Here is a 23,512-nt window from a genome sequence, read left to right as displayed (position 1 = left end):
TGCAACTCCTTGCCCATGTTGTTCAAACACCAAACACCAAGAGAGTACAGCACTGATGTTATTGTCTCAGACTTCAAAGCAATGTGAGACGTTATACATGTGTTTTCAGACGCTGAGTAGTACTCCACATGATCAATAAGATGATATTGAAATGTAAAACTGGCAAAATGCCTTTCCACATTTGACTCAAGTTCAAGTCTGAAGCTGCATTTCTGCACATCACACACACAAATCACACACAAGGCTCAGTGTCCTTGCAAAAAGCAGCACAGGTTGACGCCTCATGCTGACTTACACACGCTTCCCTCTCAGTGGCTCCTCTGTCTCAGTTAGTGATATTTCCTGCAGGCCGTCACAGCAGCGGGTAAATGAGATCTGATTCTGATCAATAAGTTCAGGAGGGTTTTCTGTGGCGTCACACTCGATATCCCCGGGGGCGGGAATGAGGCGTTTCATACTGCGAGCGCCGGAGAGGGGTGACGTGTCGCCACCGGTCAGCAGACGGATTTTGGCTAACAGGAACTCCTCCTCCTCCTGGAGCTGTTTTGCTTTGATGGGGTCGTTATGATCAGGGCTTGAAGTGTGTCGGTCGTCCATCCGTGTGCTGTCGTTCTCTGTTGGTTGCTTATTTAAGCTCTTGGAATGATTCACGTGTTTAACATCTCTCATTTCAAGACTCATGAGTGAATCTGTGGGTTTTCTTGGGTCATCATGTGTCTTGTTGATGTGTGTGTCAACATTTATCTTGGTGTGTTTCAAGTCAGAGTGTTTGCTGGTTGCGTTTGCGCTTGGATGAAGGGGCTCGTTTTGTTGGGAAGAAGGTTTAGGCCTCATCTCAATAGGATGGTCAGCCTGACCGGTCACCGAGTGACTGGCAGCATAGGTCTGGTGACGGGTTTGTTCGCTGAAGGGCAGAGGGGAGGGCTTCTGGGTTACAGCAGAGGATGGCTGTCCTGGGCTGAAGACAGAAAAGAAGATTTCAGAGCTGAAGTGCTTTTGACAAAACTGACGGCAGTGTCGTTGTCATGCCAATCATCTGTCGTCAATCATCGCAGCCAGAGCTCCATCCCTTTTAGGTCAAAGAACGTCAAAAACTCGCTTTGCAGAAATGTTTTTCTTAATCCAAACCATAAAGTTCAATGTCACGGCTGTGGCTGTCTCAACCTTTCCAGAGGTCTTGACGTGCCCATAGATTTCCCCCAGAGTTCTACAAGTATGATGAGACAGAGGTCTGACTGTGTGAAAGCAACCAAAGCAAAACACCAGATTTCAACATGCTTCAGCCTTCAACATCCAATGACCAAACCAATCCATGCTACTAAGCTGCATCAAGTAGGAGACTGAACAAATGCAATGAGCCTTTTGATATTCAACCACAAACACAGTGATAATCATGCAACATATACAGAAGAGATGTGCCATCGCACAGCTCACACTTTTTCTCACACATTATGCACTGTGGATCTAATCCTTTTCCCTCAAAGTACAACAATACATGACAGATACCAAAGTTGTGAGCCCAGTTTGTGGATTTCTACAAAATTGTGGAAGGATGGAGCATGGGTCAGGAAAGAACCCATTAAAGATCTGGATCTTGGGCGGATCCTGGATTTTTTTTAAGGGAAAAACTCGGATGCATTTAACGTTATCCGTTAACAGTTCCGGTTTGCAATTTTCCCACGGAGATATACTTTAATAATGAAGAAAACTTAAAAAAAACGTGATGATTCTCAGGCAAGTTCTAAAGTTTGAAGGAGAGAGTCTGAAGGTAATGATATTCTCATTAGGTAAGTCAAAGTAAATTATGTGTAATATTGAATTAGTCAGGACAAGGAGTGACTAATTACTGCAAACAGCCGCTCAGGGTTTACAGATACTTTAAGATTGTGGGTAAGGCGTGCCTCATGGTTTTTGAACCTCCGCTATGAAGCCATTCATCCCTGAGGCAGGATGTAAAGAGGAAATTCCAGGTTCCTTCACAAACAACACGATAATGATTTAGTTTGGTGGAGACGTGCATGACTCACATGCCCACATACAAGTCTGACTTGAGGAAGATCTAAAGGATAACAACCACAGGCAAAGTCCTCTATAATCCACATGCAGCAACAAGCAGATCTCTCTCATGTACCCAATTCCTTCCTGGTTACTCACGCCTCTCTCCCTGCTGCTATAAACCCCTCTCACCCACTTTACTCACCCCGCTTCCCCCTCCATGTACAGCTCAGCCAGCCAGATGGAGCCGAGATCCTCGTGTCCTCTCTCATACTCCACCTCCTCGTTCTCCTCCTCCCTCATCCACTCCGGGATGGCAGCTAGCTGAATGTTGTCTTTGACTCGTTTAACTGATCTCACACGAGAATCACTCAGGAGCTTCTTGACAGCAGTATCACGTTCCTCAGGTTTGCCTGATGTGAGGTCAGATTTATTTGTTGGTCTGGCTGCAGGGGCAGAGTCAGCTGGTCTGGTGGAGAGCAGTTTGATTTCAGCTTTGGGATCAGATTTGTTTTCTGACTCCTCTTCATCATCATATGCGATATCATCCAGCTCTGCTTCTCTCAGTGGAGGCCACTCAGCTGATTGGATGCTCACAACTTCCTGTCTGCTTTGCACTGAATCAAAAGCTATCTCTTGTCTCTGTTGTGGTTTCATTCCTTTGCTATTATCACCCCTTTCCACCATCTTCTCTTGCTCTTTCTTTCTGCTCTTCTCCTCTTCCATCTTCTTTTTTGCCATTTCTTTTTTCTTTTCTTCCTCATCTGCCCTCCGCTGCTCCCTTTCTTTCTCTGCCTTTTCCCTATCTTCCCTTTGCCGCTTCTCCAGCTCCTCCCTCTCTTTTTCTATCCTCTTTCTCTCTTCTGCCTTTTCCCTCTCCATCTGTTCCCTCTCCTTCCTCTCCATCTCTTCTTTCTCCTTTGCCAGCCTCTCTCTTTCCTCCTTTTCCCTCTCAACCCTTTCTTTCTCTTCCCTCTCTGCTTTTTCCCTCACTTCTCTCTCCACCTTCTCCCTCTCTTTTTCCAACCTCTGTTTCTCTTCTGCCTTTTCCCTCTCCATCCGTTCCCTCTCCTTCCTCTCCATATCTTCTTTTTCCTTTGCCAGCCTCTCTCTTTCCTCCTTTTCCCTCTCAACCCTTTCTTTCTCTTCCCTCTCCAGCTTCTCCCTCTCTTTTTCCAACCTCTTTCTCTCTTCTGCCTTTTCCCTCTCCATCCTTTCCCTCTCCTTCTCCTCTTTCTCCTTTGCCAGCCTCTCTCTTTCCTCCTTTTCCCTCTCAACCCTTTCTTTCTCTTCCCTCTCCAGCTTCTCCCTCTCTTTTTCCAACCTCTTTCTCTCTTCTGCCTTTTCCCTCTCCATCCTTTCCCTCTCCTTCCTCTCCATCTCCTCTTTCTCCTTTGCCAGCCTCTCTCTTTCCTCCTTTTCCCTCTCAACCCTTTCTTTCTCTTCCCTCACTTCTCTCTCCACCTTCTCCCTCTCTTTTTCCAACCTCTGTTTCTCTTCTGCCTTTTCCCTCTCCATCCTTTCCCTCTCCTTCCTCTCCATCTCCTCTTTCTCCTTTGCCAGCCTCTGTCTTTCCTCCTTTTCCCTCTCAGCCCTCACTTTCATTTCCCTCTCAACCCTTTCTTTCTCTTCCTCTCCAGCTTCTCCCTCTTTTTCCAACCTCTTTCTCTCTTCTGCCTTTTCCCTCTCCATCCTTTCCCTCTCCTTCCTCTCCATCTCCTCTTTCTCCTTTGCCAGCCTCTCTCTTTCCTCCTTTTCCATCTCAACCCTTTCATTCTCTTCCCTTTCCAGCTTCTCCCTCTCTTTTTCCAACCTCTGTTTCTCTTCTGCCTTTTCCCTCTCCTTCCTCTCCATCTCCACTTTCTCCTTTGCCAGCCTCTCTCTTTCCTCCTTTTCCCTCTCAACCCTTTCTTTCTCTTCCCTCTCAGTTTCTCCTCTCTTTTTCCAACCTCTTTCTCTCTTCTGCCTTTTCCCTATCCATCCTTTCCCTCTCCTTCCTCTCCATCTCTTTTCTCCTTTGTCAGCCTCTGTTTTTCCTCCTTTTCCCTCTCAGCCCTCACTTTCATTTCCCTCTAACCCTTTCTTTCTCTTCCCTCTCCAGCTTCTCCCTCTCTTTTTCCAACCTCTTTCTCTCTTCTGCCTTTTCCCTCTCCTTCCTCTCCATCTCCTCTTTCTCCTTTGCCAGCCTCTGTTTTCCTCCTTTTCCCTATCAACCCTTTCTTTCTCTTCTCTCTCCAGCTTCTCCCTCTCTTTTTCCAACCTCTGTTTCTCTTCTGCCTTTTCCCTCTCCTTCCTCTCCATCTCCTCTTTCTCCTTTGCCAGCCTCTCTCTTTCCTCCTTTTCCCTCTCAACCCTTTCTTTCTCTTCCCTCTCCAGCTTCTCCCTCTCTTTTTCCAACCTCTTTCTCTCTTCTGCCTTTTCCCTCTCCATCCTTTCCCTCTCCTTCCTCTCCATCTCCTTTTTCTCCTTTGCCAGCCTCTGTTTTTCCTCCTTTTCCCTCTCAGCCCTCACTTTCATTTCCCTCTCAACCCTTTCTTTCTCTTCCCTCTCCAGTTTCTCCCTCTCTTTTTCCAACCTCTTTCTTTCTTCTGCCTTTTCCCTCTTCATCTTTTCCCTCTCCTTCCTCTCCATCTCTTCTTTCTCCTTTCTCCGCCTCTCTCTTTCCTCCTTTTCCCTGTCTGCCTTTTCTCTCTCCTTCCTGGCCCTCTCCTCCCTCTCCATGTTCTCTATCCTTTCTTTCTCCCTCCTCTCCTTCTCCTGCTCTCTGTTTTTCTCCTGCTCGCTGGCTGCCAGTCGCAGACTTGCCACCAGACTCAGCCCACGTGGCTCCGCTGAAGTCAAGCACAGTTTCTGAGCCGATTCCTTCTCTTCACTAATAGTCTGATTTTCAGCTATGTCAGAGAAGGCTGTGGGTGGTGAAATGCCCACTCCAACGGCAACCAGTGGATCCTCATCTGGCTCAGAGGAAGACTTCATCCCTGCATGACCTGCATCAGCGGATCCAGTCGTGTGCAGAAGGGAGGTCACTGTCTCGTAGCTGAAGGGACAGACACGAGGGACAGAAATACTCTGAGACAGAGCTCACCCTGAAATGACCTGCACAGTGATCACAGCCGGCTCCGGACAGCGTCACAGACAGACTGCATGCTTGATTAAATGGTTCCTTCTCAGACTTTGTTTTGGGGCTGGTCCAAAGTGCCGTGCAAAAGCAAACAGCAGAGACATTTCTTGTTTGTTATACGCTGAGAACCATCCTGCAGTTTTTTCCCCCACCCAGTGCAATAGAGCCCACGGAGATTTGCATCACCACTGATATAAAAACTGTACCAAGATGTAAAACTAACTAAAGCTGATTCTTCATGATACGATAAAACTATGATCCCTTTGTTTGGGGCAGTTCACTGAGTGGACCAAACACATCAACCCCTGACAACACAAAGAAGTACTGCTAAATGAAGGAAGGATGGTTCAGTGTTTCAAACTCTCATACAAATAACATAAAAACCTTGTGTATCAGCTGCAAAAGAATACCTCTCTGACTAAGGTGACAGCGTATTAAAATGAATGATAAATAATTTGAATAATGGAAATAAATATTGCTCGTTCTATTCTCTATTCAATATATTTAGAAGTAACTTTTTAACTTTACCTTATTCAAAAACATCTGACGCAACAATGATTTTAACTTTAATATATGTGTAAATCTTTTAATGCATAATATGTCAACTCCAAAGAATAATAGCAAAAATTATTCATACCACATATCATACCATACCAAACATATCATACCACGTTTTACGTGATATCTGATTTAGCAATAAAGCCTTGTTTTGTTGGGTTTACTGTGTCACTTTTGGTGTATTTTATGTATTACACATAATTCAACTATTCAAAAGTTACACTGGCAACATGTACCTGCTGGATCTATAGGCTTAGTGTAATGTTTTTGCATTCTGCATCACTCCTTCACAAATCATTTACCACACATGCAGGCAGAGAGACTCACCCTCTGTACAACACCCCGACGACTGCTGACATGAAGCCAGCAGACGCCTCCTTCTCCTCTTCTGCAACACACATACCTGCCTCTGTGTGTGCACTGTCACGCACAGACACACACACATACAGATTTTAATCTTTTGAAAACTTCTCATCATATCGACTCTGTTCAAATATTCAGGTTAACAGCGTAGAAATAGGTTAAGATAAAGAGAACAGATGGGGTTAATAGCAGCTGCAGTTGAAGCAGTGGTTAGGCTGCAGGAACATCAGTTAGTGTGTGTCCATGTGTGTGTGAATGTGTGCTTATATGTGATGGTTTATGGAGAATAGAAATGTCACGCCATGCAGCAAAAGGCTCCGAGGAATCATTACTGACTCACCCCCCTGTTACACCTTCCTCCCTCTTCTCCTGCTCATCCTTCTCTTCAGCGCTCTCACTGCTTTCCATCACTTTGTCTCCTCCTGTCTCTGCTGTGGTCTCCTCCACAGCTGCCCACAGCTGCTTCTCCGCAGCGCACACTGGCTCCTTATTGTCGACCAAACTCTCCTCACCACCAGCAGAGCTGCCTGCTGGCTTCACCTCATCTGCTGCCTCCTCTTGTGGTTTACCCGACGGCTGGAGGACCGGTTCCGGCCGCAATCCTGGTTCTGGCTTTGAGGGCAGCAGTGGCTCCAGCGCCAAAGCCGTGCGCTCGCCTCCTGGTTTGGGGGAAACCTCGAGAGAGGTTGTCGGTTCTATGCAGGGTCCCTCTGGCTCTTTGGGCTCCTCTGTAACTGATGGTGCTCCAGGTCGAGCAGGAGGTGGTTCTACGTGAGGTGGTTCTGAGTCTTTGGCTGTGATTGGCTGGGCCTCCTGAGTGACAGGGGCTTCCACCTCAGCAGCATCTTCTCTGTGTGAGCTAGGAAAGAAGAAAAATATATGAAATTACAGTTTTTACTAAAGTACATTTCCTGCATGCTATCATACAAAGCTTGACTTTTAGCAAGGCCACCACAGACAGACATGGAGATAAGGCTGAGAAAGCAGACAGACAGGCAGAGAGACAGAGAGACAGAGACAGACAGACAGACAGACAGACAGACAGACAGACAGACCCTCATCCATTCTTACCCTCTGCACAAAGGTTTAGTACCGTCCTTGGCAGAGATTTTTTCAGGTGAATCTTTCCCACTTCTACTTTCTAGCACGTTCCACAGAGGAATCTCTGCATCACACAGCCCCTCTTGTGGAGGCACCAGGGTCAAGTCCTCTGATGTGACTGGTTTATCCTGAGCAGTGGGGCCTGAATGGATGGCAGTTGGAGCACATGCAGAAGATATTTTGTTTTCTGGGACAACAGTGTTCGACAGTGAACCTTCCTCGACGAGGGATAGTTGCCCCAGACTGGAGTAAGACGAAAGAGGAAAAATGAAGAAGTGAAGAAAAGAGGAAGAACATGAAGAAGAGTTCAGTAGCATTAAGAAAGTCACAATGAAGGAAGAGAAAAATCAAAGAGTAGGGTTGGGTGATACCACCAAAAATGGTTTCTAAGTAATAGCAGAGCCACACACCAGTATCAATACCAGTATCAATACTTTTTATCAGTCCAAGTTGCTTTGAGGTGCATGCACCAATAATTGATATATCACTACTGTGTAACTGGCAATTGAACTTTTCTTTAGACTAGTATGTGTCTACATGTTAACACAAAATAAACAGTGTCAATTCTAATAATAATCAATAACCAATAATCAATAGACAATGTGTGAATGCATGCACATACAAGAGCAGCAGAGACACAAGTGATGCAGCAGAGTGTATCAACATTCTGCTGCAGATACTCAAAATGAGAAATATCGGTAGTATCAATACTTTTGGGTTTGATCTGCCCACCCCTACAACACAGATAATCAATCAATCCAAATTTAACATGAGCAGAGACTTATAAAGACAATTACCACAGAAGAACAAGGAAATAAAATGTTAAAAAAAATGCACAACCTGATTTTGATTTACCTTTACTGCGGAAAATACAAAACAGAGCCAAGGCTGATGCTTAAATCAGTAGATTTAGATCAGAGAGAATTCAAAGCAACACTCTGTAACTTTTTTAACTTAGAATAGCGGCTTGTAGATCGTTTAAAAAAGACGTAAAAGTCATTAAAAACCAGCGTTCACCTCCGATATTCAGCAAGGCAACTTAAAATATGAAGAATTCTGAACAGAGCTAGGTGTATTTGTTACAGTGGCAGCTTCTCTGGTTCAGGAAGCCAGGGATCATGGGTAATATCCACCATTCAATTTTGGGACGAGACTTTTCTCCACATGAAAACCGCTAAATCGCTCTGACACTTATAGTCCAACAGAATCAATCCCCACACGTGGCTGCAGAGGGCGCCGCTGCTCAGTAAAAGTTACACAGTGTTGCTTTAAAGGGATTTGTGAAGTTTTTAAATTGATGGTCACAGATTAATTGATTGATTTTATTTGAAGTTTAAGAAAGCAGGCGACACCCACAGTGACGTGATTACACGTCGTTTCATCAACTCACCGATCTGTGCTGGAGTTAATGGAGGCAGAGCCCTGGATGAGAATTTGTGACGGCAGCTTCTCAGATGTAACAGTGGTTTTGTTCTGAGGGGGGAGGGGGGGAGCAGGAAGAGGGAGACCAGGAGGAGGTGTGGGTGTGAGGTGTGTGTTTAACTGAGAGACTGATGAAGGAGGAGATGAAGAGGAAACCAGAGTTCTCATCTTCTGCTTGTCCTCGTCTGATCTGTTGGCGTCTGGACTGAAGATTAGAGCCTTTCCAAGAAGTCTCTCCTTTTCTTCGACTTCCCTCTTTCTGCTCTCCTCTGCTTCTTTGACTTTCTTCTCCTCCTCTGCCATCCTCCTCATCTCCTCTTCCTCTTTTTGCATCCTTTCTCTCTGCTCTTTTAAGAGGCTTTCTTTCCTCCTCTCCTCCTCCTCTTCATGCCTTTTCTGCCTTTCCTCCTCTTCTTTTTTCTTCCTCTCCATCCTTTCTTTCTCATCCTTTAAGAGTGTCTCCTTTTCTTCCAATTCCCTCTTTCGTCTCTCCTCTGCTTCTTTGACTTTCTTCTCCTCCTCTTCCTTCCTCCTCCTCTCCTCTTCCTCTTTTTGCATCCTTTCCTTTTCTCTCTGCTCCTTCGACAGTCTTTCTTTCCTCCTCTTCAACTCCTCCTCTTCATGTCTTTTCTCTTCTTCTCTTTTCTGCCTTTCCTCCTCTTCTTTTTTCTTTGTATCCCTAATCTTTTTCTCCTCCTGAAGGTGTTTCTCTTTCTCTTTCTCCTCCTTGAGAAGTCTCTCCTTTTCTTCCATTTCACTCCTTCCTCTCTCCTCTGTTTCTCTGACTTTCTCCTCCTCCTCCTTTATTTTCTGTTGCTCCGCCTTCAGACGTTTCTCCTCCAGTTTCCTCCTCTCCTCTTCCTCCAGGAGCTTCTTTTTCTCTTCCTCCCTCTTCCTCCTTTGCTCCTCAAGCACTCTCCTCTCTTCCATCCTCTTCTCCTCCTCCTCCTTCATCTTCCTCTGGAATCTCTCTCTCTCACTTCTCCTCTCCTCCTCCCTTTGAAGTTTTTCCTTTTCCTCCTCCGCCTTCAGGAGTCTCCTCTCCTGCTCTCTTTTCTTCCTCTCCTCTTCCTCCCGCTTTCTTTTCTCCTCTTCTTCTCTCAGCTGATTTTCCTGTTTATCTCTCTTCCCCTTCAGGAGTCTCTCCTCCTCGCGTTTCCTCCTTTCCCTCTCTTTTTTCACCTCATCCTCCTCTTGCAACAGCCACTTCTTCTCCTCCTCTAACAGTCTCTTTCTCTCTTCCTCATGTTTTTTCCTCTCCTCCTGCCCCTGTTTCAGGAGCACTGCTCTTTCCTTTTCCTCCTTCCTCCTCCGTTCCTCCTCTTGTTTTGCTTTTTCGCTCTGTTCGGCCCTCATCTTCTCCTCCCTCTGCGTCGCTGCTCCCTCTAACTGCTCTGTCTTTTCTCCACAGGTCTTTTCTTTTGCTTTTTGTTCGAAACTGCAGAACAGATAAACAATATTTCTTAAGCCCAATTCTCTCTGTGTTTTTAACCATAATCATCACCACCTATTCACACTTTCTATCTTGACATAAATACTCACCCTGGAGGACACCTTTTGATAGTATCCCGCTTAGAATCATCCTCTTCCAGAAACAAGCCCCCTGATTCATGTCTCTGGACAAACGGCTCAAAAATGAGGTTGCCAAAGTCAAGCTCAGGCTCGGGCTGCGCCAATGGCGGCTTTCTGGCCTTACTGGCGCTGATTATTTTCTGCGTTTCATCGATTGGCTTTTTCAAATCAATAACCCTCTGAGCGTTTGGCTGCTTGTGAGTGATAAAAGCAGCCACAACGTTGGTGGAGGGCTGCTGATTGGTGGAGCTCTCACTGCACGAGAAGGGCCATGGAGGGGGCGGGGCTATGATCAGCTCAGAGTGGGATTGGGCAGAACTGGGGGACAGAAATACTGGTGGTCAGGCTTGAGAGACAAGTGTGTGAGAGGGTTCGCAAGACTGAAGCGTGCAGGAGGTGGAGGGGGTGCAGGCCACACTACACACCTGGTAACTATTCCACTGCGGTGACACCGAGGTGAGTGCAACACGATGCAGGGTACAAACCACTCTGCAGCTGTTAGCACGAGTTAGCATCAAGCAAGCACGAGTACAGAGAACAAAGCAGCCGTGAGGGGCAACAAGTCGATAAAGTCTCATAAAACTTTGATGAGAAACACGGATTAACTGTTATTCAATAACATGCCTCTGCACTAAAGTGGTCATTTAGATCATAATGATTCCGATTAAGTCTTGATCAATACAAAACAAAGCAGTCCTTATGATAATACTGTAAAGAGTTGCAGGCTTGAAATAAATATCCTCTAAGTTTTCCTCTATGATGCACTCTGAAGAGCCATATCATCAAAGCATTGGGAAAGCTGAATTAGCTGGGGGAATTTTTTTAATGTGTGATCAAAAGGAATAATATAGTTTAATGTATAATATTAAATAATAACGTTATAGCCAGCTCTATAAATAAGAAATCAAAAAGAACAACCCTAACTTTCCTTTACATTCTGTTTAAATGAGATTGTGCTAAGCTAAGCTAACCTGGGTTCTGGTTGACATTTCTTATAACGGATATGAGAGTAGTATCAACCCTCTCATCTAAGTCCCTTATACATTTTGAACAAATTCTTTAAGAAATCCTGCAGTGTCACGCAGGCAGCCCCTCTCAAGAGGAATCCGTTGTAAAGCCGAATCCGACCTGACATGTTTTGCCTTTCACATATGAAAAACACAGCAGGAGATTGTCCGGGTCAGACACGTTCACAACAACAGTGATATGTCCAGAACATTCAGACGGGACATGACATGACATGAATTCCACTGCGGGAATCACATTTACACATATGGCGTTGGCCCTTATTGCCAAACATCGAATCTCGTTGTATGTCGATATCTTTGTCTGCGTCTTTCACGTGTATGGCACCCCTTTTTCATCCTGAGATCTTTGTATTCTTTTTGTTTTTTTCTTAGTTTTGTCGCGTGTCACAAATATCCTAAACACACCCACTCGGTCACTATGAATTTTTTCGGACATTTTCCAGCTGTATTCTCACACAGTCTCACTGGAAGGAAAGGTTCCAGTAAATGTGCAGAGCAACTGACTCAGACATTTGTGTTCTCACATACAGCCCCTCCAGGAAATGTTCAGTGCGTCTCTGAAAATAGTTTAAGGTTCATGAGCCGATTCTTCTTGAGACAAATTGAGAAGAACAGCAAGGAGAATCCAAGCCCTCTGGAAGTTTATCATCTATGTTGTGTCTCCTACACTCTGCTTCAAAACGTCTCTTTGGCTCTGTCCTCTATTGACACATTTTGGCCTCACACAGCAGTTTGAGGCACAACACATCTTTAAGGAGTCAAACTAAGCAATAAAAGTTCACACGCTCATGTCGTCATCATCCCATGACCTCACCTGATCCTTCCTGGCTCAGCTTTGTTTTCTGTGACGGCCGCCTTTGAGTCCTGGTCTGGTCTGATTTGCTGGTTGGATATCCTGATGTTAGCCGCCTTTCCCCCTCGGCTTAGAGGGCTCTGAGTCGTTTCCTTGTCTGCTTGAGCGAGGGGGAACGTTAAGCCTGCAAAGAGAAAAAGCAACATCAGATAATAAATAACACAGGGGAAGACATATTTGAAAGAATGGAGGGAAAATGTGGTTATTTTGGACAGGACAAAGAAATGTTCATTGTTGAATAGCAAGGGGCAAAAAACACTGACAGGTGAAACGTTTGATTGGTCGGCTGGTGTACCTGAACCGATCTGAGCAGGAGGAGCAGAAGGAGACACAGCGGACGGAGGGTGAGGAGAGGAGAGTAAAACAGAGGTGGAAAGAGAAGAAGAGCGAGGGGGTGAGGAGCGAGGAAGGGAGGCAGGGAGTGCTGGAGCCACGGGGTCGCAGAGAGCATCAAGATCAGGGCTGCTCTGCAGAGGGACTGGGGCGATGTCGCCTTTGATCGGGGCAGAGTCAGATGCCAGCCACGTCCCCTGAGCACCTGAGGAAAGAAAGTGTGCAGAAGAACAGAATAAACATAGTAACGGAGAGCAGAGAAGGAGGACAGAGAGAATCAAGTGGGGTGGAAATAGGAGGATTTTGAGAAAGATTGGAAAATGAAAGCAGCACAAAGAAATAGAAAAGTCCAGAAGTGAGAGGGAGTTTAAAAGAAGGTGGTAAGATGCTTATAAATATGGAGGAAATATTAGAAGGGGAAGAACATTGGCTGTAAAGTGCACTCAGTCGGTTACCTGACGCTGAGCCAGAGGGGTGAGGTTTGGGGATGGGAGGTGTTGAAGCCAGGGGAGGTGCATCAGCAGAAAAGGGTGAGGGAGAAGAAGGGCGGGCGATTGACTTGACAAGCTGAGGTTTAAAAATATGGGAACGAACTAGAAGAGAGGAAATACATGAGAAAAAAGAGAAAAGGACAAGAGAAGAGAGGAAAAGAAACAAATATTTTATAGATTTGAAAAGAATATCAGCAGCTGATTAACATTTCTCAAAGCAAGAGACGGACCAGTCGCTGAAGTAGAATCATCTACAGCTTGAGCCTCTGGGGGGCGCCGTTGATATGAAGCAGGAACTGAGGAGAGGGGAGCAGAGGAGGCAAAGAGAGGAGTCATGGACATGAAAGTCACATTCACCCATTCATACAGCACTTCTATACACAGTGCTTTTTCTATCACACACCATTCATACACTGATGGCACAGCCGTCAGCCATCCTGCCCAAGAACACTATGGAATGCAGCCTGGAGGTGCCGGGGATCGAACGGCCGACCTTCTGGTTAGTGGACGTGTAAATGACGGCACCTCAATTTGGCTCAGTTTGACTTAGGAGTCAGATAATTACTCTTGTCAAAATAATATCATTGCAAAGGCTGAAACCAATATTGAATTTTCTTCATGTTGAATAATTCACAAAAGTTGGTATTATGATTTGAAACTGCAGATGAAGAAAAAGCCAAGGACATATTTGTACTGAATAAATGTGATAATCTTATCAAATACTTCCCAAAACCAAAGAAAACATGCAGAAAGCCAATTAGTTCATCCAAACTTTACAGCTTTCATTTGTTCTTGTTGCGTGAGGTCCTGCAGAATTTATGTTCAACTTTAAAACGATCAACAGATTCTGATATCATAACAACCCAACCATGCATAGACCTTCCTGATGACACAAAATACTGTACATGAGCAGTAAACTAAAATCTGCATCCTGGGCATGAAGCTAAGACACGAGGTCAAACCAGACCTTCACTCACAAGGAATCGGTTAGTACGAAAGCGTGCAGCATGCTTGTCAGCCAGCCAGCCTGTCAATACCTTTCGCTGAGCCTGACTGGAAGATTCTGGGCAGAGAAGGCGGATGAGAGAGGGTCCGGGCGAGCGGAGGGCGAGTGGATGTGGACTCAGAGGACAGGGTGGAGTTTGAGGGTGAGGCGGATTTGAAAGGGAGAGGCTGAGAGGCAGCAGAGATTGGCTTATGTGTCAAAGAGATGAGAGAGGACTTTACGGGAGTGGATGAAGATGATGTTATGGTAATGTCAGTGGGTGACGTTGCAGTGGAGGGAGGTTTGGGGGTTAAAGTAGTAATGCCAGTTGCAGGTATGCTGATTGGATGAAGATTTGGGGGAGGCTCCACTGAGGCTGTAGTGGACACAGATGTGGAGCATGTGGGAGATGGAGGAAGGGGGGAAGAGGTATGAGTGGTTATGGAGGTGGACTTGGGTGATGGAGGAGTTGCAGGAGACACATCAGAGAGAGGCTGAACGGGGGATGGACTCTGGGTTGAGGGAGCAGCTGCTGGGACCTGGGGACCTGGAGGTTCTGGGTGAGCTAAAGCAGGAGGCTCAGGAGCAACGGGATTGGTCAGTTTCTTATGCTTGGACCTGGGGGAGGGCTGAGGGGAGGGGCCAGGGGAAGGCGGGATCTCTGATTGGACAGGGGTGTTGGAGAGGGGGTGTCGGGAGCGGCGGGGTGAGGGGCGAGGTGTGATCGGTAGGGGAGGGCGAGAGTGGATGGCAGGACTGGGAGGACCGCCATCTCGTCCACAGACTGATGATGGAGTGATGGAGGGATGGATGGATGGATGGAGGGAGGGAGAAACATTGAAAAACACAATGAAAAACTTGACTTGAGAATGAAAATGAAATGAAAACTGGATCACTGTTGGCGTCACATGTCAGGATCCTCTGTTAATCACACGACTGACTTGTTTGGTGTGTCACCACAAACAAAATATGAAACTGTGATGAACAGTTTCATATTCGAAAGCCCATTTGTCATCGTCTGCTTTTCCTTTCACTTCATCATCTTACTCCTCACCAACACGTTTGCAACAGAGAAGCAACCTGAACTGAAACTTAAGAGATTAACTGTCGCTGAGTTTAATTTACAACATGCTGTTTGGTGTCAGTATACGAGTGGATCCACGCATTGAACTTTTAATGGTAATGAACTAATTCCAAAATATTCCAACAAACCTCCAGCTTTGAATAATTATAGTGCAAGCTGCAATGGTTCGTCTTGTTTCCAGATGCAGATAGTCTTTCAGTTTTTTTCAATTTTTAACTAAAAACCGGTTGAACAGTTGTTTTGGGGACTTTTAGACTGAAATGCTTGACTAAGATTGGATTATTTTAATGACGCAGTGAAACCTACATGAGACAGTTACTTTACTATTCAAGTGCAATTAGCTTTTTTGGCCATTGAGCTGCTGTCACCGTTTATCTCTGCTTCTACATGTTGTTCACCCTGGGCACAATAACTCAGTTGAAACTATTCATGCCTCCAAACAAGCTTCGATAGAGTTTAAATGCAAGGTGGCACCAGCATATCATCCCATGATTCCTAATTGCATTTAATGTCCAGATGAGAAATATGTGGTATGCAAAGGACGTAGTTAGAAGAAGCTGTCCAGTCATGTGAAGAGGACCGCAGAACAAATGGCATGTGTGTGTGAAATAGTGTGATATAAAGTAGGCTGCCCAATAATACACAGAGAGAGAGAAAGAGGGACTGAGCTCCTGTCCTCCTTCTCCCTGGGAAGAGAAACAAATGACATGACAGTGAGAGGGAGGGGGAGCTACCTGAGGCAGGAAGAGAGGCTCCTGTGGAGTGTCGCTTGTCAGGCGGAGGGGGAGCAGGGCGATTTGGGCGGGTAAGAGTGTGTGGAACTACAGCAGCAGCCAGAAAAAGAGACGGGAATAAGAGAGGACAAAGATGGTGGAGGAGGAAGAAATGTCAAAAGTGTGATGCTGGGAAGTAGGTCAGAGAGGAGAAACAGTGTCGATGTGAGTCTGCCAACCTGACGCAGTGACGGACTTCTTGTCCTCGTCTTCATCGCTCTCATTGAAGTCGTCCAGGTTTCCGATGTCTGAGGGTTTGACGCTCATCAGGCTGGCCAGACTCTGCATGTCTTCATCACTGAGGAGCAAAGACACAACATCCATCATCACTTTCAGATACTCACACAGATACGAAAAACTCCTTATAAGAGATAATATGATCAGCGTTGTGGTATGCTTCATTTATAAGTAATAAAGATGGACCACACGTCTCCCCTTCTATCCGTTGTACAAAAATTAAGCTAAATATCACAGATACAGGTGCCGCCATCTTGCTTTTTTGACATCATCTAGAGTCACAGTCTGCACCATAATGATTGCGGATGGAGCTGCGGTATCAAGGTCCCACCCATACAGACTCTCGACCAATTGTGAGTCAGTCTCAGCTGTCAATCATGACGTTTCACCTCGTTTTTATAGCATCAAATAACTAATCAAAACCAAAATCACAGGAAAGCTAAGCACCTGAACAAACATCAGTGTGATATGAACAACCTAAAATGACAGAAACTATCTTTGAGAACATTTATTCAACGTTTTTAACTTTTTTTGATTGGTACAAGTCCCATCTACGAACATGAGGAGGTGGGGTTTAAGACCTATAATACAGCTAAGTGCATCAGTTATCCTTTCAAATATTGACTTCATCAAAACACGCTGTCATAAAACCATCATGGCACTGATGCATCAAGTAGAATAACTACAACCACTACTCACGTGGCTTTTCCCTCGCGAACAAAGACACACGACAGCGAGAGCTTGAGCGTGGCCTCCACCACTTTGACGGACAGCGGCTTCAGCTTCAGCGTCAGGTCAGTCTGCGTCGGCGTGGGACTGGCAAACCGCTTCAGGTTGATGTCAGCCGACGCCAGCACCTTACGATGCCCCTTGCTCTCCTGGACATGACCAAGAAAAACACCCATGATGAGAAATGTATTTTAAATCAATTTAAAATCTGATTCGTCTCATTTAAATGTCGAACCTTAGTGTTTTACTTACACCTTCAATGACAAAGGTCCACTCTTTGTCCTCAAACTCATCAGCGTTGGCCTCCTGAGGACGAAAATCCAATTTGTTTAGTGCAACATTTTCTCCTTTATATAGTAATTGTAAAAGTACAGTATATCCTAATAGTTTACAAATGCATGAATTTGCTCATGTGGTTGTATAACTTAACTTCTCTATGTCCCTGTATATATGCTCACTCATAAAATAAAACTGTGGGAACTTTTAACAAGCGAGGTTCTGGTTTCAGCTCGATGCTCTCTACAAATAGGATGAATATTTATTACTACCAGGGAGGTTACTTTTCCATCTTTTTCATTCAGAAATCAACAGAAATGTAGAAAAATGCTTTATCTCGCAACGTTAAAAAAAAAGTGAAAATCAAATCCTGGATCTGCTTCCCGATCTCAGTTTGCACAATAATTGAACAGTTTCTTCCTTGTGTAATCCACCAGCCAGCTGAGTAGTTTTGCGTAATCCTACTAACAAAACACACAACTAAACAAACACAGATGAAAGCCTACTTTGTGGAGGTCTGTGTATGAGTTTTTGCTGTAAGTGCAAACATTGAGTGTTTTGGTTTTTGTACCTTGAAGAGTGTCACAGAGATGTCGATGTTCTCTGGGACCGGCCACACCACCATGCCCCTGTAGGGGTTCTTGATTCCAGGCTGCCAGCTGTGGAGCTGCACAACAAACAACACGTTAACAAGAGGCAGTGTGTGTGTGTGTGTGTGTGTGTGTGTGTGTGTGTGTGTGTGTGTGTGTGTGTGTGTGTGTGTGTGTGTGTGTGTGTGTGTGTGTGTGTGTGTGTGTGTGTGTGTGTGTGTGTGTGTGTGTGTGTGTGTGTAAGTTTACCTTGGAACACATGCGTCTGTTCCTCCTGGTCCACACCACCCTCAGCTTGTCCGGTTGCCTACAGAGACACAACAAACACAAAGCAAAACACACAAATAAATGATGCCCTTCCTCTTGACGTCCCATGACAGTTACAGTTATTACACAGAGGAGAACATGACGAGAAAGAGACGTTGAACATTTTCATTATTTGATCAAATAATGTCTCCAAACAAAGTGGACATTGTTAAATGAGACAACACAGGGGCAAACAGAAGGCCTTATGACTTCCACCGCTGGATGATAAAGCCTCGGAGTCAAAGACAACGCCATGATTTATGTGTGTGTGTACTTGTAGTTATTTACATGGGAGGACCATGTTGAGCATAAATAACCTTAGAGAGTGAGGTCATTTCGGGAAAGTGAGGACATTTTGGCCGGTCCCCACTATCTGACCGACCTTTAATGGACTGTTTGAGGGTTAAAACTTGGATTTAGGGTTATAATTAGGTTAGTGATAGAAGAACCAACGTGTGTGTGTGTGTGTGTGTGTGTGTGTGTGTGTGTGTGTGTGTGTGTGTGTGTGTGTGCGTGCGTGCGTTCAAATACTTGGTGGCTTTAGGGTTAGGGTTAGACTGGGTGTATTTTTAAAAATGTAATAATTTAATGGTGCAAGAATGTCAACCAGTTCATGTCTATAAATTGTGTTTACATATTGAGCGTGTGTGTTCACGACGTGCATGAATATGCTTCTATTGTATTTTCTCAGACATCTGCAGCACAGGACGTGAGACAGGAAGCCGCTGAGTCATGTGACCTGAGTCGATTTGAATGTGAGGCGTGCCTCATGACAGGAAGAAGGAACCCCCTTTACCACCACACACACACACACACAAAAGAATACGTCTTTAGTTTTAATGTGTTGGATATTGTCTCTGGTTTCAGTGCATCAGTTAAGAACAGACAACTGTGTGTGTACGTGTGTTAATGTGTGTTAGGGGGGTCAGGAGTGGCATCAGAAATAGACTGACAGCAGCAGAGTGGGGGTAATAGAGGTAAGAGAGTGTGTGTGTGTGTGGGCAATACAAAATAGGAAACATCAAAGACTAAGTTGAACATAAACTATAATGTGAAACACAAAGTCACAAACATGTTGTGAGCACAGTAACAATGGGCAGTGGTGGAGGGTTGTAATTGGTTCAACACGGGCAAACATGAGTAGCACAACACAGTTTAGCAACATGTGATTACTTTACATTGTGGTTCCACAGACAGTAGTTTTGTTTTCCTGCAGCAGACAGACGACTGGATGAGACCAGATGAACGTTACCCTCCTCCGAGCTGGAGCGTTCCAGTTTGAAAAAGATCTGGGTGAATTATTAGTGATTCCCTGATACACATTTACAGGAAGTAAAATGAATAAAAGTCCTCACTAACCTCTGTCATGCTTGAGTCACATGAAAACCTCCTATTGTTGCATAAAAACAAACCCATTGTGTCACACGGACTCCTGGGACTTCTCATCTTCACCACCCGCTGTGTTTTAATTTCCAATATCCCAAAAACCTTGTGATGCAGATTAGAAAGCCTCGCTCCTCTAATCGAGCAATCATGTAAATATTACATTACTGACCAAATGTCATTGATGAATCTTAATGTCATATATATACACAACTGCCTGACTAATTCCCAGATAAAATTGTTATTGCAATCTATGTTTGCTGAGATTTACAGAATAAACAACGTGTATTTATGTTTTTACGTAAAAAAACAAAGTTGTACAATTAAGTTTATGGTTAAACTGTATAATATCAAGACTCAAATACATGTCTTTGTTGTAAGGATTTGGCAATGACATCCTGGGAATCATTGCAACTTATGAATATAAATTTCGTTATCTGAAATTGTTTACTCCCTAATATCGTTATCGGCATTGGCCTCCGAAAATCAATAGTTAATTGGGCTTTAGTATATTTCCTTTTCAAAGGTCTGATTTCAGAAAAACCACAGTCTGAAGTAATATAACCCCAGGAAGAGAAGCCATTGTTACAATAAAGTGACTAATGAGGATCTAAATAAAGTTGAACTTAACCTTACACTTGATAAACTTTGGGTGAATCTACAGACTTCCTCTCTCCTCTGTCTCTCTGTGCTTCCTGACCTCTGCCTCCATGTTTAAACAGCACCCCGGTATAAACTCTGATTTCATCACACTGTTAACATGCAGATTAAACTCTTTCTAAATCATTGTGGCTCCTCCCGTCACTGTGTCCACACAACACAAGCTTCTCTGCCACTGATCAAACTCTGAAACTTCATTGAACCCAGCCTTCAGTCATAGAGGAAAAAAACTAATCTGTCTCTTATCATGCTTTTGACGAGCCTCTTGCACAATTAGTCCATGCTTTAATGTAATCTGGGCAGATAAGAAGACGCTGTAAGGGCCACGCTGGCATGTGGGTAAAAGTTTAAAGACACTAAGAAACTTTTTTATAGTGTATCACTGAAGAATATTGAGCAGAGAGACAACAGCAAGATTTTAAAGTAAGCAAGTAGCACAAGTAGGATCAAATGGAAATGTGTCAGTAAAGCTTGACCTTTGAACCCTACAAGTGTCTTTTTGGATTTGTTTTGTTAGTGTGATGCTGTTTCAGTGGATGTCAGAGCTGAATAAAGGCCTGAGCTGCATCACCCGGACCTCTCCCAACTGTGTTGTACAACAGGAAATTGCACAAGTGAGGTAAAGCCCTACAGGGCCTGAGCTATGAAGTGACTTAACTGCACCTGTGAAATGAAACAACAGCAAAACACGCGGGTCTATTGTCGTGCTAATAATGAAAACATTATTATATGTTGATGCTGAATGTTAAGCTGTAAATCTTGCAAAGGGAATACATACTTTTTAAAATATATTTTACATTTTGTTTTGTCTTTTTCTACTATATACATTGCTCTCTCTGTCTATATATCTAGTTTTGTTGTGTTGTTTTATTCCCATGTATTTTGGAAATCCCTTTGTGATTTAGTTTTTTTGTCTAGTTATAATATTACCATTATATATTTATGTTATTATTATTATTATTATTATAATAATATAACATGGAGCACTTAGAGATTTGTGTATGTGCCAATAATGTCCGTGCACAAATGTGACCATGATATCCCTTTCCTCAATGTATTCTGACAGTAATTTGTATTATTTAGTTGCTATAGTGATCAGTGACCCTAATGATTAACTATTAACTCAGTCACTCCGGATCAGTTGCGCACATGTCCGCACATGAGGGACGTCCTCATCCTCCTCAACAGACTGAACATGGGCGTAATAATGGAGCCCTGTTGTCGGTAATAACAATAATAACACACAGAACATGGCCTCAGAGACATATTTACATATCACACACAGTCGGGAGGGGAAACAGTGCGTCTCCACTGCACTCACCATTTCTTGTTGCACTCCAACACCAGTTCCTGGTAAGAAGCGACGAACTGAAACTTTGACGCCTTCTTACCTACGCGCTGAAGTCTCTTCCAAACCGAAGTCATGACCTCCTCTAAACTTAATAAAACACGAGGAGAGCGAAAAGAAGGAAATCACACTCTCCTGTGCGCAACAGCCACTTTATCCCACTTTCTCCTGCGCTGCTGCTGCTCCTTAAAAGGTCCTCTCTTTCTCCTGCTGCTCCTGGTGATGATGAACCTCGCACAAGCTGAGACGTGCGCTCATTTGCAGTGTGAGCTGAATCACGCACGGGGCGGAAAAGAGAATAGGAGATGTCTTTACACAGAAGTGACTATCAGGCCATGCGCAAAGAGGAACCGAATCCGCGGCGCGCACAGATACGCTCCTGATATGAGGCTGAAGTTTGGAGCTGTCATTGAAAACTGCCCTCTCTCTCTCTGGCACTAATCCACATGGAGACAGCGCAGCTCGGTCCCGCCTGCATGGGTCTGTAATGTGGGTCTGCTGCCTCTAGAGTGAGTCCCCCCTCCCTCCCCCTGTGCTCCAGTGGCAGAGAGTGAGACAGGATATGCAAGGGAGTCTACTGGTGATGCAGCAGTATGCAAAGGGTCTTTATCTTGTCCTCCCTGAGCACAGTGTGTGAAGGCACTGAGGTAACAGTCTTCAGTGTACATGCAGACTTTGATCCTGACTGTCTGTGTCACAGTAAAGGGCCTTATCTGCTGCAGGGTGATTGTTTCACTTTATCAGCTCTGCATACTCCCATCGGCCTATACAGGGCTGCAGGGCAACACACTGAATGTTTGTGAAAAATAGTTTTTCAGCTCAAGTCACTTCCCAAAGTTCCAGCTGCGTCATCCAGAGCTTTCCAGAGACGTGCTTCATCCAGTTAATTACAGAGGAATAGTTTCCAGGGAGAGGAGGCCAACTGACTCAGTGTGTGTGTGTGTGTGTCTTTCTAGAGTTAAGAGAGCCAATTTTGGTTCCCTACCATAGTTGTGAGGATATTTTGATGCTGTTAGGACATTTAGGCACGTCCTCAAAGGGGTTGGGTTAGAATTAGGTTAAGGTTAGGCATTTAGTTCTGATGGTTAAGGTTAGGGTAAGGGGCTAGGGATTATGGGGCATTATGTGAATGAGTGTCCTCACAGCTACAGAGAGACAGGTGTGTTTGTGTGTTGAAGCCAGGGATTTTCCTCGGTGAGAGCAGCAGGGTATTTTTAGGTGGGCTAACGGGGATGGATGGACGGACAGAGGCAGCTGGAGGAGTGTGCGGGGAAGGCAGAACAACTCTCTCATGACTCAGAGTTGGTCTAATATTACACTGTGGGTCCAGTGTTCAGACGTGCATCACACGCTCCCTCCCAAAACACACACACACACACACAGAGCAACATATGAGACCCTCCACTTTATCCCGACATATCTGCAGCTTCCTGTCTGCCCTGTGAACAGAGCTGACCACAAGCTTTTAATTCAACACCGACCCATAGATACTAAACATAAAGGTAACAGCAGTGTCCTGTTTGTGTGGTTTTTTGCCTTGATGGATATGTGCTTGAACATTTTCTTATTTTCGGGAAATTTTAGTAAGGTATTGTGACTTATGTAGTGTGCTGCATTATGTTTGCGTGCCATACACCAGTAAAAGATCAAATTTATTTTCATTATTGTACAATTAAGTTTTGAATCGTTAAAAACTAATGTCAACATAATTTGAATTTGAGAGGAAGCTCTCACATCCAGTTAATGTCAATAGAAAGAACAGTAGTTCCCTTATGAAACCAAATTTACATACACAGATCTGGTGTATTTTTGGAGTCCACACCCTATAGCACGCACACATAAATATCAATATATGATGAAAATGTCCAAAAATCTCCAGAGTTAATCACCCACTGCAGTACACTTACACTTACTGTATCTTTGGGGTAAGACATTAACAACATTAACCCGGCTCAGTGACAAATGCACAAACTCCATAAAACAACAAGAGGCAGAGACAGAGAGATGTGAAAGTAAACACAGGTGAGAGAGAAGTGGCAGGCTGGTAAAAACCACATTTGCATTTCCTTGTTGATAATCAAATCATGCGTTGTAATGGGTGAGATGGAGATCAACAGTTGACTGCCAGCCGGTCTAAGAGACAGTTCTAAGTTTATCTGCGACACATGATGGTTATAAATAGAGAACAGCATGAGATTTTCTTCTCAACGCCCCCCCCCGCCCTCCATTCCTGCTCCCTTCACACCTAATGGTTTTCTCCAAGCTGTTGCTTTCAACATGACCTCTGGAGGAGGAGGCCTGAAG

The 23,512-nt window shown here is 44.5% G+C and overlaps 1 protein-coding gene across 6 annotated transcripts in view; it reads right to left on the bottom strand.

The window, feature by feature from the left end:
• The window catches only part of LOC118121823 (EH domain-binding protein 1), a 28,119-nt gene extending 6,398 nt beyond the window's left edge, over nt 1-21,721 (bottom strand). For 2 of the 6 annotated variants that reach the window (XM_047343384.1, XM_047343386.1), the window contains exons 1-14: nt 21,182-21,720; nt 17,761-17,818; nt 17,493-17,588; nt 16,898-16,951; nt 16,616-16,794; nt 15,859-15,977; nt 15,641-15,727; nt 13,875-14,606; nt 13,068-13,133; nt 12,802-12,939; nt 12,309-12,551; nt 11,975-12,137; nt 6,378-6,896; nt 296-958 (exon numbers count right to left, since the gene is read on the bottom strand). In XM_047343384.1, coding sequence (XP_047199340.1) covers nt 296-958; nt 6,378-6,896; nt 11,975-12,137; nt 12,309-12,551; nt 12,802-12,939; nt 13,068-13,133; nt 13,875-14,606; nt 15,641-15,727; nt 15,859-15,977; nt 16,616-16,794; nt 16,898-16,951; nt 17,493-17,588; nt 17,761-17,818; nt 21,182-21,285 — 3,221 coding nt within the window. In that variant the 5' untranslated portion in view covers nt 21,286-21,720. Of the gene's footprint in view, nt 1-295; nt 959-6,377; nt 6,897-11,974; nt 12,138-12,308; nt 12,552-12,801; nt 12,940-13,067; nt 13,134-13,874; nt 14,607-15,640; nt 15,728-15,858; nt 15,978-16,615; nt 16,795-16,897; nt 16,952-17,492; nt 17,589-17,760; nt 17,819-21,181 lie in introns of all 6 variants that reach the window. The other 4 variants (XM_047343385.1, XM_047343387.1, XM_047343388.1 and 1 more) reach the window with 4 other exon arrangements.
• Nucleotides 21,722-23,512: the final 1,791 nt, after the last annotated feature.

Source organism: Hippoglossus stenolepis, chromosome 15 (genome assembly GCF_022539355.2).
Source record: "Hippoglossus stenolepis isolate QCI-W04-F060 chromosome 15, HSTE1.2, whole genome shotgun sequence".
NCBI classification, from domain to species: Eukaryota; Metazoa; Chordata; class Actinopteri; order Pleuronectiformes; family Pleuronectidae; genus Hippoglossus; species Hippoglossus stenolepis.
This window is presented reverse-complemented; position numbering and strand designations above follow the sequence as displayed.